Raw genomic sequence first — 20,847 nt, forward strand, 5'->3', positions numbered from 1 at the left:
TTAAAATAGCTAAGGGTGATGATCTGACTTGAAGTGTGTGTTTTCCTCCCGCTGCATCACAGCGGGAGGAGCTGCGTGTCTCCGTCCTGTCAGATTAGACTTCACTCGCGTTTATGTCCATATCGAAATAAAGATAAATAATCTGAATTCAGTGTGCAGTGTACTTTTGCGGGGGTGAGCAGCAGAGGTGGGGAGAGGCGGGGCTATTGCGTCGTCATTATCAGAAACGGGTGACCGTATAGGCTACCACACGGCCCCGTTGGACCCCCCAGAGCGCTCCGTTCCCAGATCTATCCACCTTTGGACCCGTTGTCGTTTGCAGGGTCCGTTTCTACCGTTCTGTTACGGCGTCGTCGAGCTTAAAGGGCTATACACAAGAGAAATATGCGGATTCAACCCGTTTTCGTTCCCGTGGAGCCTAGGCCTAAGTTATCTCAGTGGGTCTCAAACGTTTTGACCACAAATTATGTAAACACATATTTCTAAGGCACTCCTTTATAATTATTAGGATAAATAAAAACAGGTTTGAAATCATTCCAATGTATACTATAGGACAGTAAACCAAAAATATCGTTTAAAGTTGGAGAGATACAAAAATATGCATAAATAAATAAATGTTAAGGTAAAATAAGATATGAATGAACAACAAAAATAAAATAGTTACATTTATTTGTTATTGTCTATGGTAGGTTATTGGTTATGTTATTTGATTATTAAAATGTAAACCGATCTTTTTCAGATGGGTGTTTTAGAGTTGTACCCCCTAGATCAGGTCTCTAGTAATTGTGTGCTCAAAGTGCACCAGATAGAAGCATTTTACTTTATGTTCAAAAAAATCTTTCCGGGGGGGCATACCCCCGAACCCCCCTAGAGGATGTGACGTCCACCCCCCAATTCAAACATGTTCATACAATACTGAATACATTTGAAGCCATTTTGACGTATATTACCTATGTCAATACGTTTCTGTTTTTGTAGTGTATTTGTCTTTTGTAGAGATTTTTCATTTATTCTTTATATATAAAATCTCGCCTAGGGCAGCAAATTGGCTAGAACCGGCCCTGGTACTAGGCCTCAAGAGCCTTTCTTGTGCTGGCAGACACATAGAAACAAATTGGCGGGGCGCACTTCGCACGTGCACATACTCAAAAATTCCACGCGCTCCGCGCTCACATTATGCTGGGCCCACGTGCCTTAGCACCGCTGCTATGACTCCATCCTAGGGGAAACACTGACATGTAGTGGAGTAAAAAGTACAATATTGGCTTTTAAAATGTAGTAGAGTACAAGTATAAAGCAGCATACAGTAGTTGAGAATACTCAGGTAAAGTACAAGTACCTCACAGTTATAGTTCAGTAGACTGGAGTAAATGTACTTAGTTACTCTCCACCACTGCTAATAAGTGGCGTTTTTGCAAAGTCCATAATAATAGAAAGAATTAACAGGATTTAAAACCACTTTTCCCCTCACTCCTTCCTGACTGAGGACTGTGACATATCTGAATTCTGCATACATTTCCATAAAGGCACTTTAGTATGTAATTTCCATGATCTCAATCTGTCAGTCAGCCCTGCTCCGTGAGCAGCTCTCTGCGGAGGGAGGGCCCGCTCTCATCAAAAACATTGTTAGCCAGCCCCCAAAGCTATTTCTGACATCGGCTCGTCAAAGGGCAAATGCATGCATGACCTCTGACCCCGTGCACTGTTGATATACAACCAAGCCGGTGTGAGATGGGAAACACAGCGGCAAAATGACAGTGATGATTGCTACAGCTGTAATTAATAGAAGAGATGAGTTCTCTCACAGTGACATGCTCCCCGGGGGCTGCCTGAGCACCGACACATTGCCCTCTGGTGGCTGCATCTGCACAAAGATGTCCTTTCAATTCAGAGCACAGCTAAATGTGTTTGTTTTATTTACACTTGAAATGTGACAATGGCATGCAAATGACACGGATCTCTAAAACAGACGACACATTTAGCTACCGGTTAAATGACTTCATACAGTATTCCTGGAAAAAAAGGATCTGTTATCCATGGCTGGAGATGTTTTCCTTTTCAATTATTTCTGCACTGGGGACATCTTTGTTCCAATGTCAATTTGCCGTAAGCCAGTCTTATCAGACGACTGGCTTCATCCCTGCTCTGACTCACTCGTTACCCTCAAAAGGACATTGTGTAATTTGGCTGTGAAAGCGCATATCACACATCAGATTGGCAGTGGCACATAACAGATTTAGTGCCTGAGGTTCGGACGTTTTCTGATAGGCTGGCAGGAGAACTGTTATGTAAAAAGTTCATCGAATATTATTAGTTATTAGTTCTGTTTTGCAAAGTTATGATCAGACAAAGGGCAACAATGGCATGTCTTACTTTAAAATGTAACACTAAGACTGTGTATATTTATTTATAAAAGCTAATGCACATGTTGAGACTGGAGACAAAGTGACTTTGGTACTTTGTTTATGATGCTCATTGGTCCCCTGTTTTTAGATCAAAGAAAACCCCTTAGTTGGATCTCAAATCATGACATTAATTCCAATTTGGCTTTTTTCAGTGCAGTTCAGTGGCATTTGTGAAAGTAGTTTAGGGGCCGAATTAGACATTTTTCATATTGGGTTTATTTCTAATATTGATTTGATGACGTAATAATCAGTTTTTTGACTTTTTTTTTCCTGTGGGAAAATGATTTCTGAGGTTTTACTGGAAAACCTGTGTAAACGCAGCCTTGGCAATATTAATATTGACGCTCTAATAACAGAAACAAGTATTGGAAGACTTTTTCAGTTCAATTGAGTGAAGCCTTGTAATACAGGCTCATTACACGTCATGTCACTTCAGTGGAGGCTCCCAGGAAATCGTTTTTAGAGTAGTTATGGGGTAGAATGTTGGAGACTCAAGAGTATTTTAACTGATGATCTGAGTTAATAAAACAAATTATGCGTAATTAAAAAGAAAAAATTGGCATGCCACTTTTACTCATTTAATTATAACAATGATTAAACAGTGTGCCATGCCCACTCTCACCTCTAAATTAAATTCCCATTAAAAAAGGTAAATAAATAAGTTGCTAATCCTTTTTGTTCCAAATATTTTGACATCAATTAATGATCAGCTCTCCTGATTTAAAAAGCGTCATTAAATATTCTTTAAAAACTTTTTTTTCAGCCTGCAATTACTTATTTCTTTTTTGACCACCATATTGACAAAACCTTTTCAGATGAAATGGTAAACGTGTTAGCAAATAGTCGCTCATGTACACAACAACCAGTTATGGAACAACATGATTAATCATTTGGAGTTGTGTTTCAGTCCACCTGATGAACGTAAGTCTAATATTCACAGTTCTTAGCTCTGTTTTCAAACTTTACAAACTCCTGAAAGACAATAACAGCTTCATGAGAGCGGTGACAGAGACACAATGGAACAATGGCACCTTCTGCTTCATTCTAACCGCACATTCTTCATTCATAAATACAGTTTATGAGTGGGAAAAGTTGTTTGCGTGGTTTTTGAGCACATGTATAATTTATCCATCTGGTAGCAGATGTTCTGTGTGACTTGCCGTCTCCAGAAGAGACACCATGGAGTGAAGGAGGCCCCTCTGATGTTGGTGACCTGGTTGGGCACGCTGAGACACGGCTCTTTACTTCCACTATCTCCCTTCTAATCAAGTCTGTCAGTCAGCAGGAAACACAGGGAATGGAGAATCAGCTGCGTCAGCGAGGACGTGCTGGAGGAACGCTCTGACCCTGCTCTACTCTGGCCCAGTCTCCTAGGCTCTTGTTGCCATGGACACTGTGAATGAAAGTCTGTAAAGCGCAGTGGTGTGGCTGCAGTACCGTCACACTGCTGCTTTCTTACTCAAATAATTATTTGTAATCGCATCCTACAGTGTTTACATTTGTATGCATATCTTATATTTAGGAAGGGTAACATTTATTTTTAAAGATTTCATATATTTATGTATTGTTGTTGACAGGCAGACAAAGTTAGCAACTAGCTGGGGAACGTGTTGTAGCATTTAGCAGCTAACGGTTCAGATCTTTGTCTCAGAAGACCATTAAGAGAGACCAAACTATGCTCCAAGAAAAGTGAATATTGAGCTTGCATATATCATGGGACCAGAAACACAAACGGCCAAATGTTGCCAATTTGTTTGCTTAAATTTGTAATTTAGCATTGGTTTGGAAAAAAAAGACACAGAAAATTAAGATAATAAAGTTGGAGGAAAGGAAAATGTTCTATATCATATCTCACCCCTTTAAACATTCGTTAACTTTTGATATCCTAAAACAAAAACGTTATCCCCCCCCCCCCCCCCCAATAATTACAAAAAAAGTACTTCAGCACGTCAAGCTTTAATTAAGATTAGCTAAAACAATCCAACAGGTTTAAATGTTAACGATATCACTGACCTTTTGTTAACGATGTTCCTATATTATCCCCACGTGTAGTTTGACCCCAGACATCTTCAACACTGTAACATGATCTATGTTAAGCCCCCATCCTCATGTGCAGAATAAACTGCTCAACTTTAAATCTTTCTATAGCTAAACTGATCAAAGATCATGCTCTGCAGGCACGTGCACACATAGACATCAAAGTGGGCCTGAGCCCCTGCCCTTTTTCTTCCTCCAGAGAAAGTGCCCTTTTTTTCCCCTTTTTTTATTTTTTATAAATGAATATATATCTACTGTTGTTTGCGCACAGTTTCCCTTTCCAAAAATATATTGATTGAATACAAAATTAAAATATCAGGTCGGGAGATTAGACTGTGAAGTTCCGTAGCTCTCCCTCCCTCCACGTCTCTTGCACAGCAGTGCGGACATCGGCAGTCCCTTCAGACAGACAGGTAGCAGCACCTCCCACTTTACTGTCCCATGTTATGCCGGCTTTTCTTGGCTTATTTTGAAGGTGAGTGGGGAAATTACTAAACTGCCAGTGCCTCGAGTTTACAGCTTTAGCTAAAAGACAATAACAAATATAGTTAACTAAGGTAGGCTACTAGCTAATGGATAAATTAGCTCAAGATTTAGTTAAAGGTAGGGTAGGTAAGTTTGAGAAACCGGCTCGAGATCGCTAGAATTTGAAATAACACAACCGGAGAAAATCTGCCACTTCCTTATAGAGCCCCTCCTCCAACACACACGAACACACACATGACCAATGAGGGCACGAGATAAGTTTGTGCACAGATGGAAGGCTGACAGGCAGGTAGGCCATCCAGTTATTTTAGCCGGGCCGGCTAAAATGATTGGTCGTACTTTTTACAGTACAGATGACATTTTTTTATGGATTTTTTGTCAAAGCACTTAAGATATTCATTGCTATCGGGATGTTAAGAGCATTCCATGGAATATAACAAAAAGTGTATCTCGAGCCGGTTTCTCAAACTTACCTACCCTAAATTTAAGGCAATTTATCATGGGCATACAGGCTAATGTACTGTACTTAAGGAGAGACACTACAGGTGAATACAGTAAAATGTGTATCTAATAACGTCATCACAATCGCCACATTGATATGCAAATTAGGCGTTAACTAGGCCTAATTAAAATGCGCGAATTTGCATGCAGTTACCAAGGCATTGCAGGTGAAACGGATAAAACAAAAAAACATATCACCTCACAACTTCCCCAGATAGTTACTTACGTTAAGTCAGTATTTTCCCCTGAAATGTTATGTTTAAATGCAGATTAGCTTTAAACCTATAGATGAATTCAGACATGGTAGTAAAACGAACACCATTTATATGTGTTTCTTGGAAGTTTTATTTCCATTAGAGTGAAAGAAAACATGGAAGCAAAATAGACCAAAATAACAAGTACATGAAAAAACGATCTTTTTGCCTGTAATGTCCTTAAACAGTAACTTCATCATTTTGATTGTTGGCTGCTCATTTAATAACTATTAATTGTACTAGTTTGTTGTCTGCTCTTGTGCTTAGTGAATACTAAAGAAGACCATTGTCTCTGTGTTAGCTGATTATTTTGTAGAATTCTATTGAGTATTAAACAATTGCGTGACTGTGAGGGTATTCAAATAAATTGGTCAGAGATGTGCAACTATATTTAACTTTTTGTTTTAAAACATTTTTTTTTAAAATGATTATGGGAAGTGCCCTTTTTCTCACTTGAGCACCCGCCCCCCAAAATGTCTGTGCACGTCCCTGATGCTCTGCATCTTCTATATATGCACAGAGCTGAGCTTCAGCTGTTCTGATGTTAGCTTCAGTTCTTTAATCAAACCTGGCTTCCTCACGTTAGGGTCTTTTATCCCCCAAAGAAAACCTCTTATAAACATTAATAAAGAGTGAGAAGGAAGTTCTCTCCCTCAACTGCTCTCTGCTTAGCGGCAGAATAATTAAACTTAGTTCTAGTCTTGAAGCCCTGGAGGAAAAAAAGAAGAAGAGTGTCTGTTGCAAAGATGAGAATTGCTTTTGGCACTTTTAACCGTCTCAATCCTAGAAAAAGCAATCTATATACATTCTCCCAGAAGCAACATCAACATGATTCAAGCTGTGAACTATGATGTGAAGAGACCATAAAGGTTTGGAGCTGCTTCAGGGTCTGGACAGCCCACACCATTGAGCATTCAATGAGGTAGAAGCAGGAAATACTGCAGAAGACTGTAAGGGCAATAGTGAGCTGGGTAATATATGTTTGCACTAAATATTGTATATTGGCAATAGAGACTGCTTAATATCTTAAAGCTTAATAAACATGGATGGCCCCAGAAACCTCTGTTTACTCAAGTACAAACATTTACTTGAGTAAAAGTACTCATTCTGCAGTCCATGAAGTTTCAAAAGTAAAAAGTACTCGTAACAGAAATAATATTTTCACACTTTTATATATTATGGTTATTATATTATCCTGTTTTTATACATGTAGGAGCATGTAGTGGTAGTTTGTTAATGTGAACCAAATGTAGGTACTTTAAATTCTGTGTAGTAGTACATTACTGCATTATACAATATCACCATATCATGTGTTAAAAAAGTAACAATGAGTGTCAAGATAAATGTAGTGGGGTAAAAAGTACAATATTTGTCTCTGAAATGTAGTGGAGTATAAAAAAAGCAATAAATGGATAGCCTATAACCAAGTAAAGTATTAATATGTCAAAAAAGTACCTAAGTATAATACTGTACTTGGTTACTTTCCACCTCATATGGGACATTATGGAACACACAGTAACATGAAACAGTACACAATTTAACAATTAATGCCAAGGACCCTTAATTGCAGGAAAGTAACTAACTAAAGTAGATTAACTCTACTGTACTTAAGTACAATTTTGAGGGACTTGAGTATTTTAATGTTTTGCTACTTTTTACTTTTTACTTTTACTCCACTACATGTATTTAATACCTTTAGTTACTTTACAGATTTGGATTAATGATGTGAAATAAAATCATCTCTTAAATCAGACTGTAGTTCCAACTGGAGTAAATTCACAAGCTACAACTTTGTAAAGTATACAAAGTCATTAAAACTAGCTGCACCTTTACCAGCTTTGATAACACTTTAATGATCAATAATTATAAAACATAGCCTATATATTTCCGAAATGGACCAATCTGCTACTTTTGGTACTTTAAGTCTATTTCAATGGTAATATTGTTGTACTTTTACTTGAGTATCATTATGAAGGCAATACTTTTACTTTTAACAGAGTATTTCTACACTATGTGCAAGATCTGAGTAGACTACTTTTCCCGCCTCTGGTTAATCGACAGCTTGTAGTCTTTGTAAAAGAAACATGTACTCACCGTTTACAGAAGACTGTCAGCCTGACCGTCCATCTCCTCAGTCCTCAGCCGTGGTCAGCACTCCCCTCCCCAGGTATGTTTTAGTGGACTTTAAGCACCAAAAAAAACCGCTTACACACAGCTGCATATGCCTCAGGCTGTGGTGTTGTCAAAGAGAATTAAAAGGTTGGACTAAATCCGGTAGAATCTCCTGGTATGGCCTCAGAAACAACATGGCGGCACTCCCATTTTGTTACTTTTAAAAGTGAAGTTCAGAAGACAGAATATCACACACTTCGAAAAACTGTTGTGAAAAATAACACAAAAACGCGCACAAACTTTATGTTTGTACTTTGAGGTAAGTGTAGTTTAATCTAAAACACCTGTAGGCCTACAGCCTGATTTGACATATTGACGTATGAGTGTTGAGCGGATCATCTTTGGTCAATTTTTCAGACTTTCTACAATTATTTATGTTTAAGGTTTGATTAAAAAACGGTTATAATATAATACATTAAAAAAACAAGAGGACATTTTCAGTGGGTAGTCCAGTCCTCAAGTCCTCACCCTGTCCTCACCTGCCATAGCTGTAGAGCAGCAGGTCTCACAAAACATCATTCCCCTCACTTACAGGAAGATACGCACACATTCAGAGCCATTATTTCCACTCAACCATAGTCTTTCCATTTGATGGACCGTAAACGATGTGAAAAGATGTCCTAATATAATGGGACATTTTCTTCTTTTAGATTTCTTGATACAAAGAGCTGCCAACTGGAGACCAAATGACATCTGACCCCAAAAGGTGAATATGAAAACGGGACATGTGCAATGTGTTAACAATTCTGGGATGAAGAGTCATTTGGTATGGACATTAATCAACATTTTGGAAACATTGTCAAGTAAAAAAAATCTCTTGATGAGAAAATGAAAATATTTTTTTTAGGGATAAAACTTTCCTTAAAAAAGAAATTCACTAATTATAAAAAGAAAATGGAGAATATACGTTTTCTGATTAATCTCCAAATGGTATTGTGTTTTTGACAAATCAGAATTGAGCAACCCAAGTCTCTGGAAATCACAAAACAACATTTTTTTCAACACCACAATTCTCAGTTACCTCTATCAAAATAAATAAAGTCACAAACAAGTAAGGAGTGTTACATTTTATTTGGTCTCTTTTTGAGCTTTTTCCTTTTTATTTTTTTTTCCACAGGTTAAAACCCATTATAATAGTCAAGAGAAATACAAACATTTTCACATACTGTATACAGAAATAGTCCTCTTGACACACAATAAAAACAGTTGATTAGGCCCAGCCCAGTGCGAGATTTCACAAAAATGCAACAATAACAAATATTCAAAGCCCGATGTTCGCAAAAGCTCTTACTCGCATGAGCAGAGACCGTTCTGAGAGAGATGTAAAAATGGCTGCCAGGGCAATGCAACAGTTTTGTTATCACATCGCCTGGGTTGAAATAAGACACAAAATAGACATGGAAATGAATCTGGAACAATAACAATAAAAAGCAAATAGATACAAAGACAGAGAGGAGGTCAACCTGGTCTTCTACTTAAGGTAGCGACACAATCCTCGTCTCTATCTAGCAGTTTTATGCACATACAAATTCAGTATGGGTGCCCCAAGGAGTCATTAGACTGTGATTTGAGTTTGGGATTTTGCTGCAATGTACACTAAGAACCTGATTTCAATCTCTACCAGGCCTTTTCTGCTACACACAAATACTGGGGCTTGTAGGGGAATCATTTTGATACAGATTTAGGTCCAATTGAAGAACTGGAATGTAAAGTGAATCTGCCTCATGTGAAGCACCCATACATACATCTTAAATACTCCAGTGAAAACCTATACAATGTTTTGTTCATATGAAGCAATCAATCCGTCATCCTAATGTAGACCGCGTCCATGGCCATCTAGAAATAGTTTTGATCCAGTGTGTAAAACGATGGCCATATATAAATATCCACTTCCACCCCTGTGTAGAAGTTTTGTAAAGCTGGCTGGTAGGAAGCTTTTACAGTACTGTGTGTTATTCAAGCCCAAGCAGAAGCACCTGAAAGAGACCAGCTACTTTTAAATTCCCACAAGACTTAGTCAAATATTTAACCAGGACTATATTTTTGCCTCACCGTTATACAACACACAATGTTGGACATTTGTAACCATTTGTGTTGTTGTTGCTGACTTATCTGGAATGTTTTAGTCACCTTACACCTGCCAGTTTTATTCACCTTACACCTGCCTGTCATAAGTCCAGTTTGTATTTTTTAGCACTCCTTCAAATGCATTTCATTGGAATCTGAGCCACAAGTGGTCTACACAGAAGAAAACAAAATCCATGCATAGATTTCCATATTTGAACTCTGTTGAACTTCTACATGCAAATTTGTGCCATTTACTATTTATTTAGCTGACCTTTCGGAGAGCGAGGCTAGCTTGGACTGTGGCTAATGGGGCTAGCAAACAGGGCAAAGCCTAATTTATTGTTTACCTCCGAAAGTCAACCACAAAATACGTTATTGGAAGAAGGTTGAATATGCAAACTAATAGGATGGCAGGCAATCTTTTTAGCATTTTATGGCAGGAAAAATGTGTGAGGTGGAAGAAAAATATTGTCAAAGATGTAGCTACTATATCGCGAAGCTTCAAGGACGCTAGTTTGTAAGACTAGCTTATCCACCCTGACACGTATGACATAATATTATAATATCAGCTATTTCAGTCCTTTCATCTGCCAACGATGATGAGGAGACAACAATAAATCATTCGCAGACTCCATAATTGAGACACAATGGCTGTTTACACAACCAATTGGTTTGCAGCACACTCATTCAACACTCCAGAAAGAGAAATTTACAGATTGAACGGCTTCTATTCCAGGAAGATCACAAGGTAATTGAGTGTCAATAGCTAGGCCGAACAATAATCACGTCGTGGGGCTGTGGAGAGAAGGGGGGAGAGTAAGCGGGCCTTGGACTTAATAACCTCATAGAATAAATCCACGTTTAAATCGCTACGCAGAGCACCAGCCTTCACTGTGGTCTTGGAAACAAATTGGTCCTCCTTTCACAGCTCCCATTCATCCAGTTTTACAGAAAAAGAGGACAGCAGATGGTGACCTTGGATTTCAGACTGAAAAGAATTAGGAATAATGTTCACACTTTGAGAGACCGAGCACTGGCTTATACGCACCTGGCAGAGCCTCTCGTGTACGTGGCTTTTGTCCACGTCTCTATTGGGATGTGCAATTCCTGTACTGTCAATAGAAGGTCATATTTGATCATTTGGTCTCGGCCTGTTAATGCCAAACAAAGGCCTGAGCAGGTGTTTCAGTTCATATGAGCCAGAAAGAGCCATAATGTCTCTGGCACTGAGACAACTGAAAGAGGCTGATAAGCAGGTATATTTGTAACCTCCACTTAATTGAACAAAAGCAAGCACAGGCAGCAGAGGTAAATGGGGTGAAAGCCACTGAAATGTCAGGCCATCTATTTCCTCCTTTTAGAATGTTCTCTTCACTGACCCGCCAAGGTAAGATTTCATCAATAAAATAAATGCGACACGTGTTCACCCAGAGATCTTCCCTTCATCCTCCAATTTTCTCTGTAACCGTGAAAGCATGATTTAACAGGAGCTGGAGCAATTTAAGAAATACAGTCCCCTACTGACTCAACTTCTTTAAAGTCCAACACTACAGATGGGTATGTTTGTATGCACGCTGCGCTCTGTTACTCTCAGTTATCAGGATAATTCAATTCAAGGGTCCAATCTAGTATAGGGATTCAATTTGAATCAGTGGCTAAATGAAACAATTAGTATGCATATAAACATATCCACTGATGAAAAAGCCAAATTAAGCTTTAAGTGAGTGTTATCCTGATGGAATGGATGGTTGCATTAGGCAACGCTTTCCAATGTTAACAAAGCCAGAAAGTAGCTAGCTGGCAACATGTTTTTTTCCCCTTCTGGATAATAGCTCTGATTTTTCACCTCTGAAATTCTCTAACACAAAGGCATATTACAAGAAGCCTCTCGGCGGGATGAGGGTCAGAGCCTCGGGTTCCCCCATTGTGTTTTCTCATTAGCTTTTATTCATGTAACGTATTGACCATTTGCCACTGGCTGATTAAGGGCAATGGTCTGAGCTTGAACTTTGAATTAAGATCATCAAATCATGTCTGCTGCCTGCCACAGCGGGGCGGAAAGCGTAACACCGGTGGCCGGATATCTCCATGCAGAGAATGCACTCCTCTTCTCCCTGTCAGTTTGTACACTGGAGGCTGATTTGAAATGACGGATGGGGCGATGCCTGGAAGAGCTGAGCGTCACAAACAACTCATCAGTGCACGCTTATTGGAGAGCAGGCTGTCAGTTGGGGAAGAGGAGTGGCAGCTACGGTTCCTAAATCTGACAGGCAAAACCAAATATCGGACACCCCTGTCCACAAAAAGGCTTCTTTCAAATGTCTTCAATCGCCCGACTACTAAATTAGTTTTGTCAGATTCAGATTACACTTAAAGAGGCGAGGATTTGGATGTTAAAAATAGCATTTTATGTAATGCAGCATATTTCTACGCAAAGGTCATGTCGCAGAAGAACGGTGTCTCACCACTCAAAGGAGGAAACCGACTCCAAGTATTTACAATAACTTAACCATATGGGAAAAGCACAATGACTGCTATTGAAGTCGACTACTCAGCGTGCGAAAGCTCGAGTGAAAACGACAGGCAACACTTTTCAACTTCACGTCTGAGGGAAAATTAAAGTCTGGCGCTGAGGGAACGTTCATAAAAGTCATGAGTGGCAGGTTGAAGTGGATGCTTGACACACACACGGAATTTTTGACAGAAATAATCTGCCAGACGTTTCAATCATCTCAATTTCCTTCATGTATCATTTCTCCTCACAGAGCTCTGTTGACAATAACAGCCATCCTAGACTAATGACTTTCGCAGGATGGCTCTCGTGGCTTTTGTTTTGACACCGAGAGACGAGGCAATAATTCATCACTTGTCACATCTGCAAAATGTTTGTGGCGAGGACAGGATCAGGAAGAAGGTAGGGAATACTGCTGAGAGAGACCAATTCTATATCAAACCTGCAGCTTTTACTAATCTATCAGGTGCCACTTTCTGCCAACATAAGATAGTCAACCTTAAGTTTTGCCATGTTTATCCTGTGCAAATCAGACATTAAAAACAAAGAATTCAGTGGTGAAGCTTAAATGAAGTGCTTGTCAGTTTGTCTAACATCACCTAGAACATTTTTGTATGCATAATAGCCTTCACCCATGTTTAGAAAGTTGGCTTAGCTTAGCAAAATCTCAAGAGGCTAGCCTGGCTCCGTCCAAAGGTAACAAAATCTTCTCTTCTCTGAGAGTTCAATGGTTGCTTGGCCACCTAACAGTGAAAAACTCCAGGAAGTCACTAATGGAACTTTGCAAGAGCAGGAAGGCAGATCCTTTTACCTTTTAACAGAACCAGGGCTAGCAGCTTTCAGTCCTAATGCTAAGCTAACTGGCTGTTAGCTTTAGCTTCAAATTGTATGGACTATACAAAAGTGGTTTTCTTTCCATCGACAACACAGTAAATACTTGTTCCCCTAAATGTCAAAATAATCCTTTAAATGGGTGCAATGTAGCATGACGTTTATACTAATTTCAGGACACTTATAGAAACAACCACAATGGTTTTCCTAGTTTGTAAAGGAGACATAATGTCAATCAGGTCTATCCAAATGTACACTTAGTTTGTGGCGGTGGGAAAGTAGGCGGTGTTTAAGCTCTCTTTATGTCCTTTTTGACCCAACTACTGTCAATTGCAACACTACAAGTATAGGACAAAGGCTCTTCAGCCCACCTTCAACTGTGGCCATTTGTACAGCTAACACTTTAGCCCTTCGATATGGTTGGGCAACACCATCAAGTTGAAGCATACTGAGACCTTTAAAAGCACTGTGTCTCTTTGTTACTTTTAATATTGCTTTGATGTCCAGCGGTTGATGAACAGACACACTAAAGTTCAATAGAAATATTCAATAAAGCTCCTGTTTCAATTTCAAAGAAATGCAATTGACTCTGTAAAATGAGCACTACTCCACTAATGGACTCTGTTCTAGAACAAATGCCATTTATTTTTCCCCGGATGGAAACCTGGCTGTAGCTGAGTCAGGACAAAACTGACCTTGAGAAAACTTTCCAGAGGAGAAATTATAAGTAGGAGTAAGAAGGAGAAGAAAGAAAACCTCCCCACATGACCTGAAAGCAAAGGACGTGGAAGAAGGTGAGCTTCGATTGTGAAGATTTCATCTGGTCAGCAGCGGCAAAAGAGAATAAAAGAATAAAAGAAAAGGGAAAGATAGCTCGCCGCGTCTTTGAAACTTTATGCATAAAAAAAGGGCACGGCTTAAATCGAGACGTAAGCTGATGCAGTGATCAACTCTATATACCTTGCGAGGAGGCTTTTTCCTAACGTTGGGGGAAATTAATTAACCAAATATCTGAACGCTTTGTTAATGCTCTCCACTCTTATCAAGAGGCTAATTGTCGCTATCAGCCTCCTCTGTTCGTCAGACGGATTATTAGGCTAATCAGGCTTTCCCCCTTTGGAGACAAGGTTTTCACTCTTCGTCGGAACAAAGCTTGTATTGTCCTCCAATGACACGGTGTCAGTGATGAAGCCAATCAGTATTTGTACCTCGTAATGCTCCTGCGATGGGAACAGGACGAGTTTGCGCTTAGTGGGTCTCTTTCAGTTGCCTGCATGCTTGAGAACTAGTTTGACTGCCATTAACATTTGGTGGATCATAATAATTGGATTCTATCTGTGATATCCAAGCCATTCAAGGGCTTATTTTGTAAAGCATTTGTTGCTGCAAACCCCTGGAGAAAATGCCTGACCATGAAGTATGTAATTCGATCATTGATGATAATGATTGTGAAATAAAGTTAAAGGGCAAGTTGCTGCTCTGGAATAATTGATATTTTAGCATCTCTACAATGGATTTCTTCCTGTATTATTGCTCAATGTTGAACTTCTATGATGTAGAAGTATCTCAACATGCCATCACTGTTATTCACAGGATCCTACCAGATCGGTTTAGCATTGTTAAAATGGTTGAAGTCGGACTTTTAACACAAACAAACTGTGAGGGACCAGGGTTTAGCAGCCCTGCTACATTAGCCTTGCAAAGTCAGCCTACATCTCCCACCAAAGGCAGCAAATCTGATATACATGTGCTGAGATTTGATAAAGCCTGACTAGCCATGTGAATAATGAGCGTACGTTTGACGCTTAGACAGATTGCTTAGCAAAAATGCTGTAAACAGGGGGAAACAGCTAACACTGCTCCGTTCAAAGCTAACTTTATCTACTAGCTTTCTTCTCTTGGTAGTTCACTGGCCACCTGAGTGATGACAAAACACCAGAAAGCCACTGCTATTAAACAAACAAGAAATGATGTAGTATAAATGAAACCACGCTAGCTGTTTCCCCTTGCTTCCAGCCTTTATGCTAAGCTAACCAGATGCTAGCTTAAGCTTCAAATGAAACGGAGTGATAAAAGAGTGGCATCACCTTTCCTTTCACTCACAAAAGGGCAACGTATTTCTTCACAATTAAGTTGTTGAAAAAGCAGCATGATTTTTATCACATCAGGATATATTTAACACTTCCATAACAACAATGGTTTTCCAACTTCCTCTAATAGGGTAAAGGGGAGAAATGTCAATTATGTAGTGAAAAATACTGCCAAATTGTAGGCTGGCTTTGCAAAGCTACCACTACTCTGCTGGACTGTACAAATAAATAAAATGTTAAAGGTAGGTTTGAGAAACCGGCTCGAGATACACTTTTTGTTATATTCCATGGAATGCTCTTAACATCCCGATAGCAATGAATATCTTAAGTGCTTTGACACAATATCCATACAAAAATGTCATCTGAGGAAGCCGTAGTACTGTAAAAAGCACGACCAATCATTTTAGCCGGCCCGACTAAAATAACTGGATGGCCTACCTGCCTGTCAGCCTTCCATCTGTGCACAAACTTATCTCGTGCCCTCATTGGTCATGTGCGCGTTCGTGTGTGTTGGAGGAGGGGCTCTGTAAGGAAGTGGCAGATTTTCTCCGGTTGTGTATTTTCAAATTCTAGCGATCTCGAGCCGGTTTCTCAAACTTACCTACCCTACCTTTAAATGAAGCTTCCATACATTTTGTAATATTTGCAAATACTTGAATGTATTTGGTTGAACCTTCCTACAGCATCAGACGGGTAGTGAAAAGACAGACTGGATGATATGAAAAGTGTTTATGGTGTTGTCAACTCTCTCTGTACTGTCCAGTGTGGCAGAACCCACCCGTCTGGCACTCCATGGAGGTAAAAACAATGTATTTGCAAACACTCTGTGTGCCAGCCCGTACTGTCACAGTGGCATTCTTTGGCATGTGAAGGGAATGCAGAGGGCTCCCCCGGCTCGTTTCCTGTGTCGCCTGCCAGCCGAATAAATCCCTGGCATCTCAAGGGGAACGTCATTGGAATTTTATCTGCTTCCAAGTGGAATGTCTGGGTCATGGATTTGTCTTGGATTTCACGAGTGGCCTAGAATATTCACACTTTCTCCCATAATACAACAGGCAGATGCTGTTGTTTATTTTTTAAACATAAGCTCTCCTCGAACAATGAGCCTAGACATGCACACACAGACACGTAGACGACATTTTCTTCCACAGCAATAGCAAGCTGATTTGCAAATTTGAGTCAAATGTAAAGCATCTTCCCTACGCACCAGATTAACCATATAAGAAATCTTGAAAAGATATATACTAAAAACACTTCACGAAATAAGGCACTCCAATTTTCCATTGTCCTGAATGCTTTCAGTTTGCAGAGAGGTAGAGGCAGATGAAGCTGTGCAAGGCGCCTTATCCACCTCTGCATTGTCACAATGCTTCAAAGGTAGGCGGGAGATGAAAGCAGGTGATATGAGCAGCCTGATAGGATCGGAAGATGGGACTAGTGATCTGTGTTCTGCTTCTTCAAAGGGGAGAGAAACCCGGATAGAGAGGAAGAATGAAATGGGCACCAGCTATTGGTTCAAAGGCAGCTTTCCCACAATACAAAGCACTGCCTTTCACTGGCTTCCGAAGCAGCAGGCTGGCGTATCAATAGGACCTGCAATGATTGTGGCTCCCCTGGGGTAAAACTCACTCAGTGGGTTGATTGATGGGTTTTTTCTTAAAGATTCCAAATGTTTGTTAAGATGGAGGACATAGTAGTGAGATGGTCCTAGACTGTGTTCCTGCGACAAACCCCCGGCCTAGCCTCGTGTTTAGAACCTATCGTCTCTGAGTTGCGTTGGGGACTTGAAGGGCTTGAGCCCCAGTGTCTTGCGGGGGTGAGCCCTCTCTTTGGTAACATCCAGGGGTCTGCTGCAGGCCGCCCAGCCCAGGTTGATGAGGGGCGAGTCGGCCGGGTTGATGGGCGCTATGCGGAAGGTTGGCAGCGTGGGGGAACCGTTAGTGGAGCACGGGGCAGAACGGGAGGTGGGAAAGGGAGTGGAGAAGGGGTCGAAGGGAGAAGCCGTGTCCGAGCCGCTCGAGGGGTCAGCCTTGAGGGCGAAGGGGTCGCAGTCCGGTGAGGGGAAGGGGTCACAGTTGGTGAAGGGGTTGGTAGGGGAAGGCTGGTAGCCCAGAGGGTTGCTGTCAGAGCGGTGCGGGCTGCGGCCCCCAGAGGTCCCGCCACCGGCTGAGATGAAGCTCCAGGGGTCGATGCGGGGGCGGATGGGGGACGGGCGAGGCCGGGGGATCACGCTGACCTCCAGGCGTCGGGTTTTGGGGCTGGAGAGGGCGGGGCTAGGGTGGAGGGGAGAGGGCACAGGAGGCTTATCATCAGGGTCAAGTGAGTCCTGGTACAAGGGCAGGTCCAAAACTGGAGGGAACAGAAAGACAAAGCATTAAAGGGACACCATTAAGGATTACACAAGGTTACTGGATTGGTGAATACAGAGTAGAAAGAATGTGGAGGCTAAGGTGTTCTGATTTGTAGTCACCTAGTAATAATCAAGCTTTAGATACACTGGGTCCTACATTTCCCATAGTGCAAATCAGAAGCATCTTTAAGGTTTTCTGTCTAATAGTTTCAGTCTCAAGCAGAATTCCAAATATTATTGGACTTCTAATCAAGAGCCACCGAAGTAATTATATAATATGTCAACTGACCAGGACTGTCGAATGATGTATGATATAGGGTATGTCCATTGTGTTTACATGTGTGTTGATACTTTATGCTTCTTAAAAGGTCCAAACCATTGAGGAACTGGTCTGACAGATCATTGCCTGTTAAGGAATGAATGGCTCTTTATTACCTTAAGGCACATGTGTCAAACTCAAGGCCCGGGGGCCAAATCCGGCCCGTGGTAGATTTAATTTCGGCCCGCAGGATCATTTCTAATTACTATTAGATCTGGCCCGCCGGTATATTGCACGCACACCTTCACTCAATCCTGAGGATTTCCTCATCCATTGATGAACTTGCACCCAAGATGAGATGCCAAGTATCTGGCTTGAACTAGCATCACAGAGCAGCACACTGAGTTTAAATGGATGTTTCCTTCTGCACTTTTTTTCTTGTGACAACAGGGCATGTTTGTTTTTTTCTTTGAGGGAAATTGTTTTTTTGAAGCTGTTGTTGGCCTGTGGAAAAATGTAATCATAAGAGTTGTTTTTATAGGCAATCATTTAAGCTTTGTTAGTCCCAGGTTTAATATGTGCAATAAGTTAATTTCAATAAGTTTTGCTATAAACATTGAACCAGTCCGGCCCTCGACTAGTACCGATTTATTTTATTTTTGCCCACTGTGTATTTGAGTTGGACACCCCTGCCTTAAGGTGTATGTATTAAATGCAAGATAGTCGTTGTATTTGAGTTGTTTGGTTTGTTATTATTTTATTTATTAAGGATATTTTAATATTTTCCTTCACATTCCAATTCTGAAGTCTGAATATTCTAGATAATTTATTAAGGTTAATACTGTTTGACACCCTGTTCTTGCCTTTTTATGCTAATATATTATTTGTATGTCCGTGGCATAACATTGTCCTAAAATGACCATGAGATCATTTATTGCAATTATTTCTGGGACAACATATTGTCAAACAAAAGAAGTTAATGTGATGCAAATTCATCTTTATTTCTATAATCGTGTGGGTTTCCTTTAAAAAGGACGCCTTTTCATAAAAAGGCTGAATATTTTAAATATGAAAAACCTTCACATCTTCTTCTGTTTCACCTTCTTTCCTAAGGAGGCTCTAATTGTTATTCAAATTCTACTCTCAAGCCACTGCAGTGCTCTCTCCAATCTAAAATATGCATTTGCGTGCTAAAATTCTGCAAAACACATACACCTGTAGGATTAAAATGATTCAATCCAAAACATGAAAGTGGTACATTATTAGTGTAAAAAAGAAATGGAACATTCACAAGCAAAAAATGTGGATGTAATTACTCTAAATTAATTTCAACATAGGGCCGCGTAACAAGTTGACAGAGCTGCAACAGCAAGTGTAAATTAGCACTGACAAGAACATTAAACTCTGAATAAATCAGCCTGAATGAACATTTGCTATTTCCAAATGTGAAGCGTCTGCCAAATGGCGTTATTTACATCAACAGCAACTCTCAGAGGCTGCTCGGCTATTCAGCTGACACCAAACGAAAAAGAGCATTCAGGAGTCACATGAGAGCAACCGGCAGTGAAGGATTCCTCTGCATTCATCTCTCTCTTTCAAGCAAGCATTTACCGCCGGCAACCTCGTGGCAGTCTGTCTATGCATCTGAGTCATTGAAGGCAATAAACATAAGATGTTTAGCTAAAACACTCGCTGCTTAATTACGTGTGGCTTTTTGCCTCTGTGCGCCCCAATGTAATGAGTGCATGCGGTTTGTGAGATTACGGTTGTTAGCAGAAGGAACAGGCGAGGCATGTCTGCTCAGTATCTGGGGGCAGCGCTGTAAGAGCCTCTGTGTGGAGAATCCAAGCTTTGTGAGTCAAATGGAGCAGATATAGAGTGTGAAATGTTACCAGAGGGCACTCTTAAAGCCCCGGTAAAGCCCACTCGCTCTTAAAAACAACCTATACCCACGCCTCCGTCATCATTACGGCTCTAAACTGTGTCGGAGCTTCTCAGAAATGCACATTATCTCTGGTTAAATACAAGTGAATGTACTGTACATTGGATTCAAGTGTTGCTGATATGCACATCATCCCTGAATTTGAACAAAAGTATAAAACATGCCTCATGAGAACACTCCACTCTCATGTAATTATAAGGACGCTAATCCCTCTTGAATGTGATCTTTAGCATGTTTGAATTCTTTACACTTGTTATATAGGCATACAGTTGGCATGGCTCAAAAGGAAGAAGTGCTTGAACTGGAGCGTAAATACACCCGACATGCACCCAGCCAAACTATAACAGGAAGTGACCATTAACGCGACTTTGGCTGTGCACCTGGATGTTTTTGCATTAATGTTCAACTTTGCTTTAAAAGAAAACTCTGACTTGAAAGAGGAAAAAAACAACAGACGATTGGATTTGATTGGTATTAGCAGTGAGTATGGAAGGGGCCAGCTGTTACCTGCGATATGCAAATAGCAGAAGACGAGCTTTGATGTAAATGAAAAAAGCTTGTGCAGCATTAAAGCCTCCCTTGTGCCAGACAGATCTTTCTTTAGAAAAGTGACAATAACAATTCTGGAAGAAGCTGTGAAGGAACATTGTCATGCTGAAAAGGTACATTTTTCAAGGTTGGATCCAATTTCAGTGCGAGGCCTCCTTAAAATATGCTCTCAAGGAAATGCAGATGAATCACGCAGATAAATTAAAAAACAAATCATGGATTCGATTTGGAGAGGAGACTAATTTTAAAAGGAGCACTCCAGTGATTTAGTGTAGCACTTTCATAAAGTTGAGGAAGAAACAAATAATTTATAAAAAGAACATTCAAAATCAAGCAGCAGACATTTGACTTTTAGCCTTTAGTATGAGTCATGCTGCCAAGTTACTGGGCTT

General features: G+C 40.4%; 1 protein-coding gene across 1 annotated transcript in view; it reads right to left on the bottom strand.

Annotated features, from left to right (window-relative positions):
* Positions 1 to 16,293: 16,293 nt before the first annotated feature.
* LOC117487764 (mitogen-activated protein kinase kinase kinase 11) overlaps positions 16,294 to 20,847 on the bottom strand; it is a 37,341-nt gene continuing 32,787 nt past the window's right edge. The window contains exon 10 of the mRNA XM_034136420.1: positions 16,294 to 17,704. Within this exon, the coding sequence (XP_033992311.1) occupies positions 17,106 to 17,704 (599 nt within the window). The 3' untranslated portion in view covers positions 16,294 to 17,105. The remainder of the gene's footprint in view (positions 17,705 to 20,847) is intronic.

Source organism: Trematomus bernacchii, unplaced genomic scaffold (assembly GCF_902827165.1).
Source record: "Trematomus bernacchii unplaced genomic scaffold, fTreBer1.1, whole genome shotgun sequence".
Classification (NCBI taxonomy): Eukaryota; Metazoa; Chordata; class Actinopteri; order Perciformes; family Nototheniidae; genus Trematomus; species Trematomus bernacchii.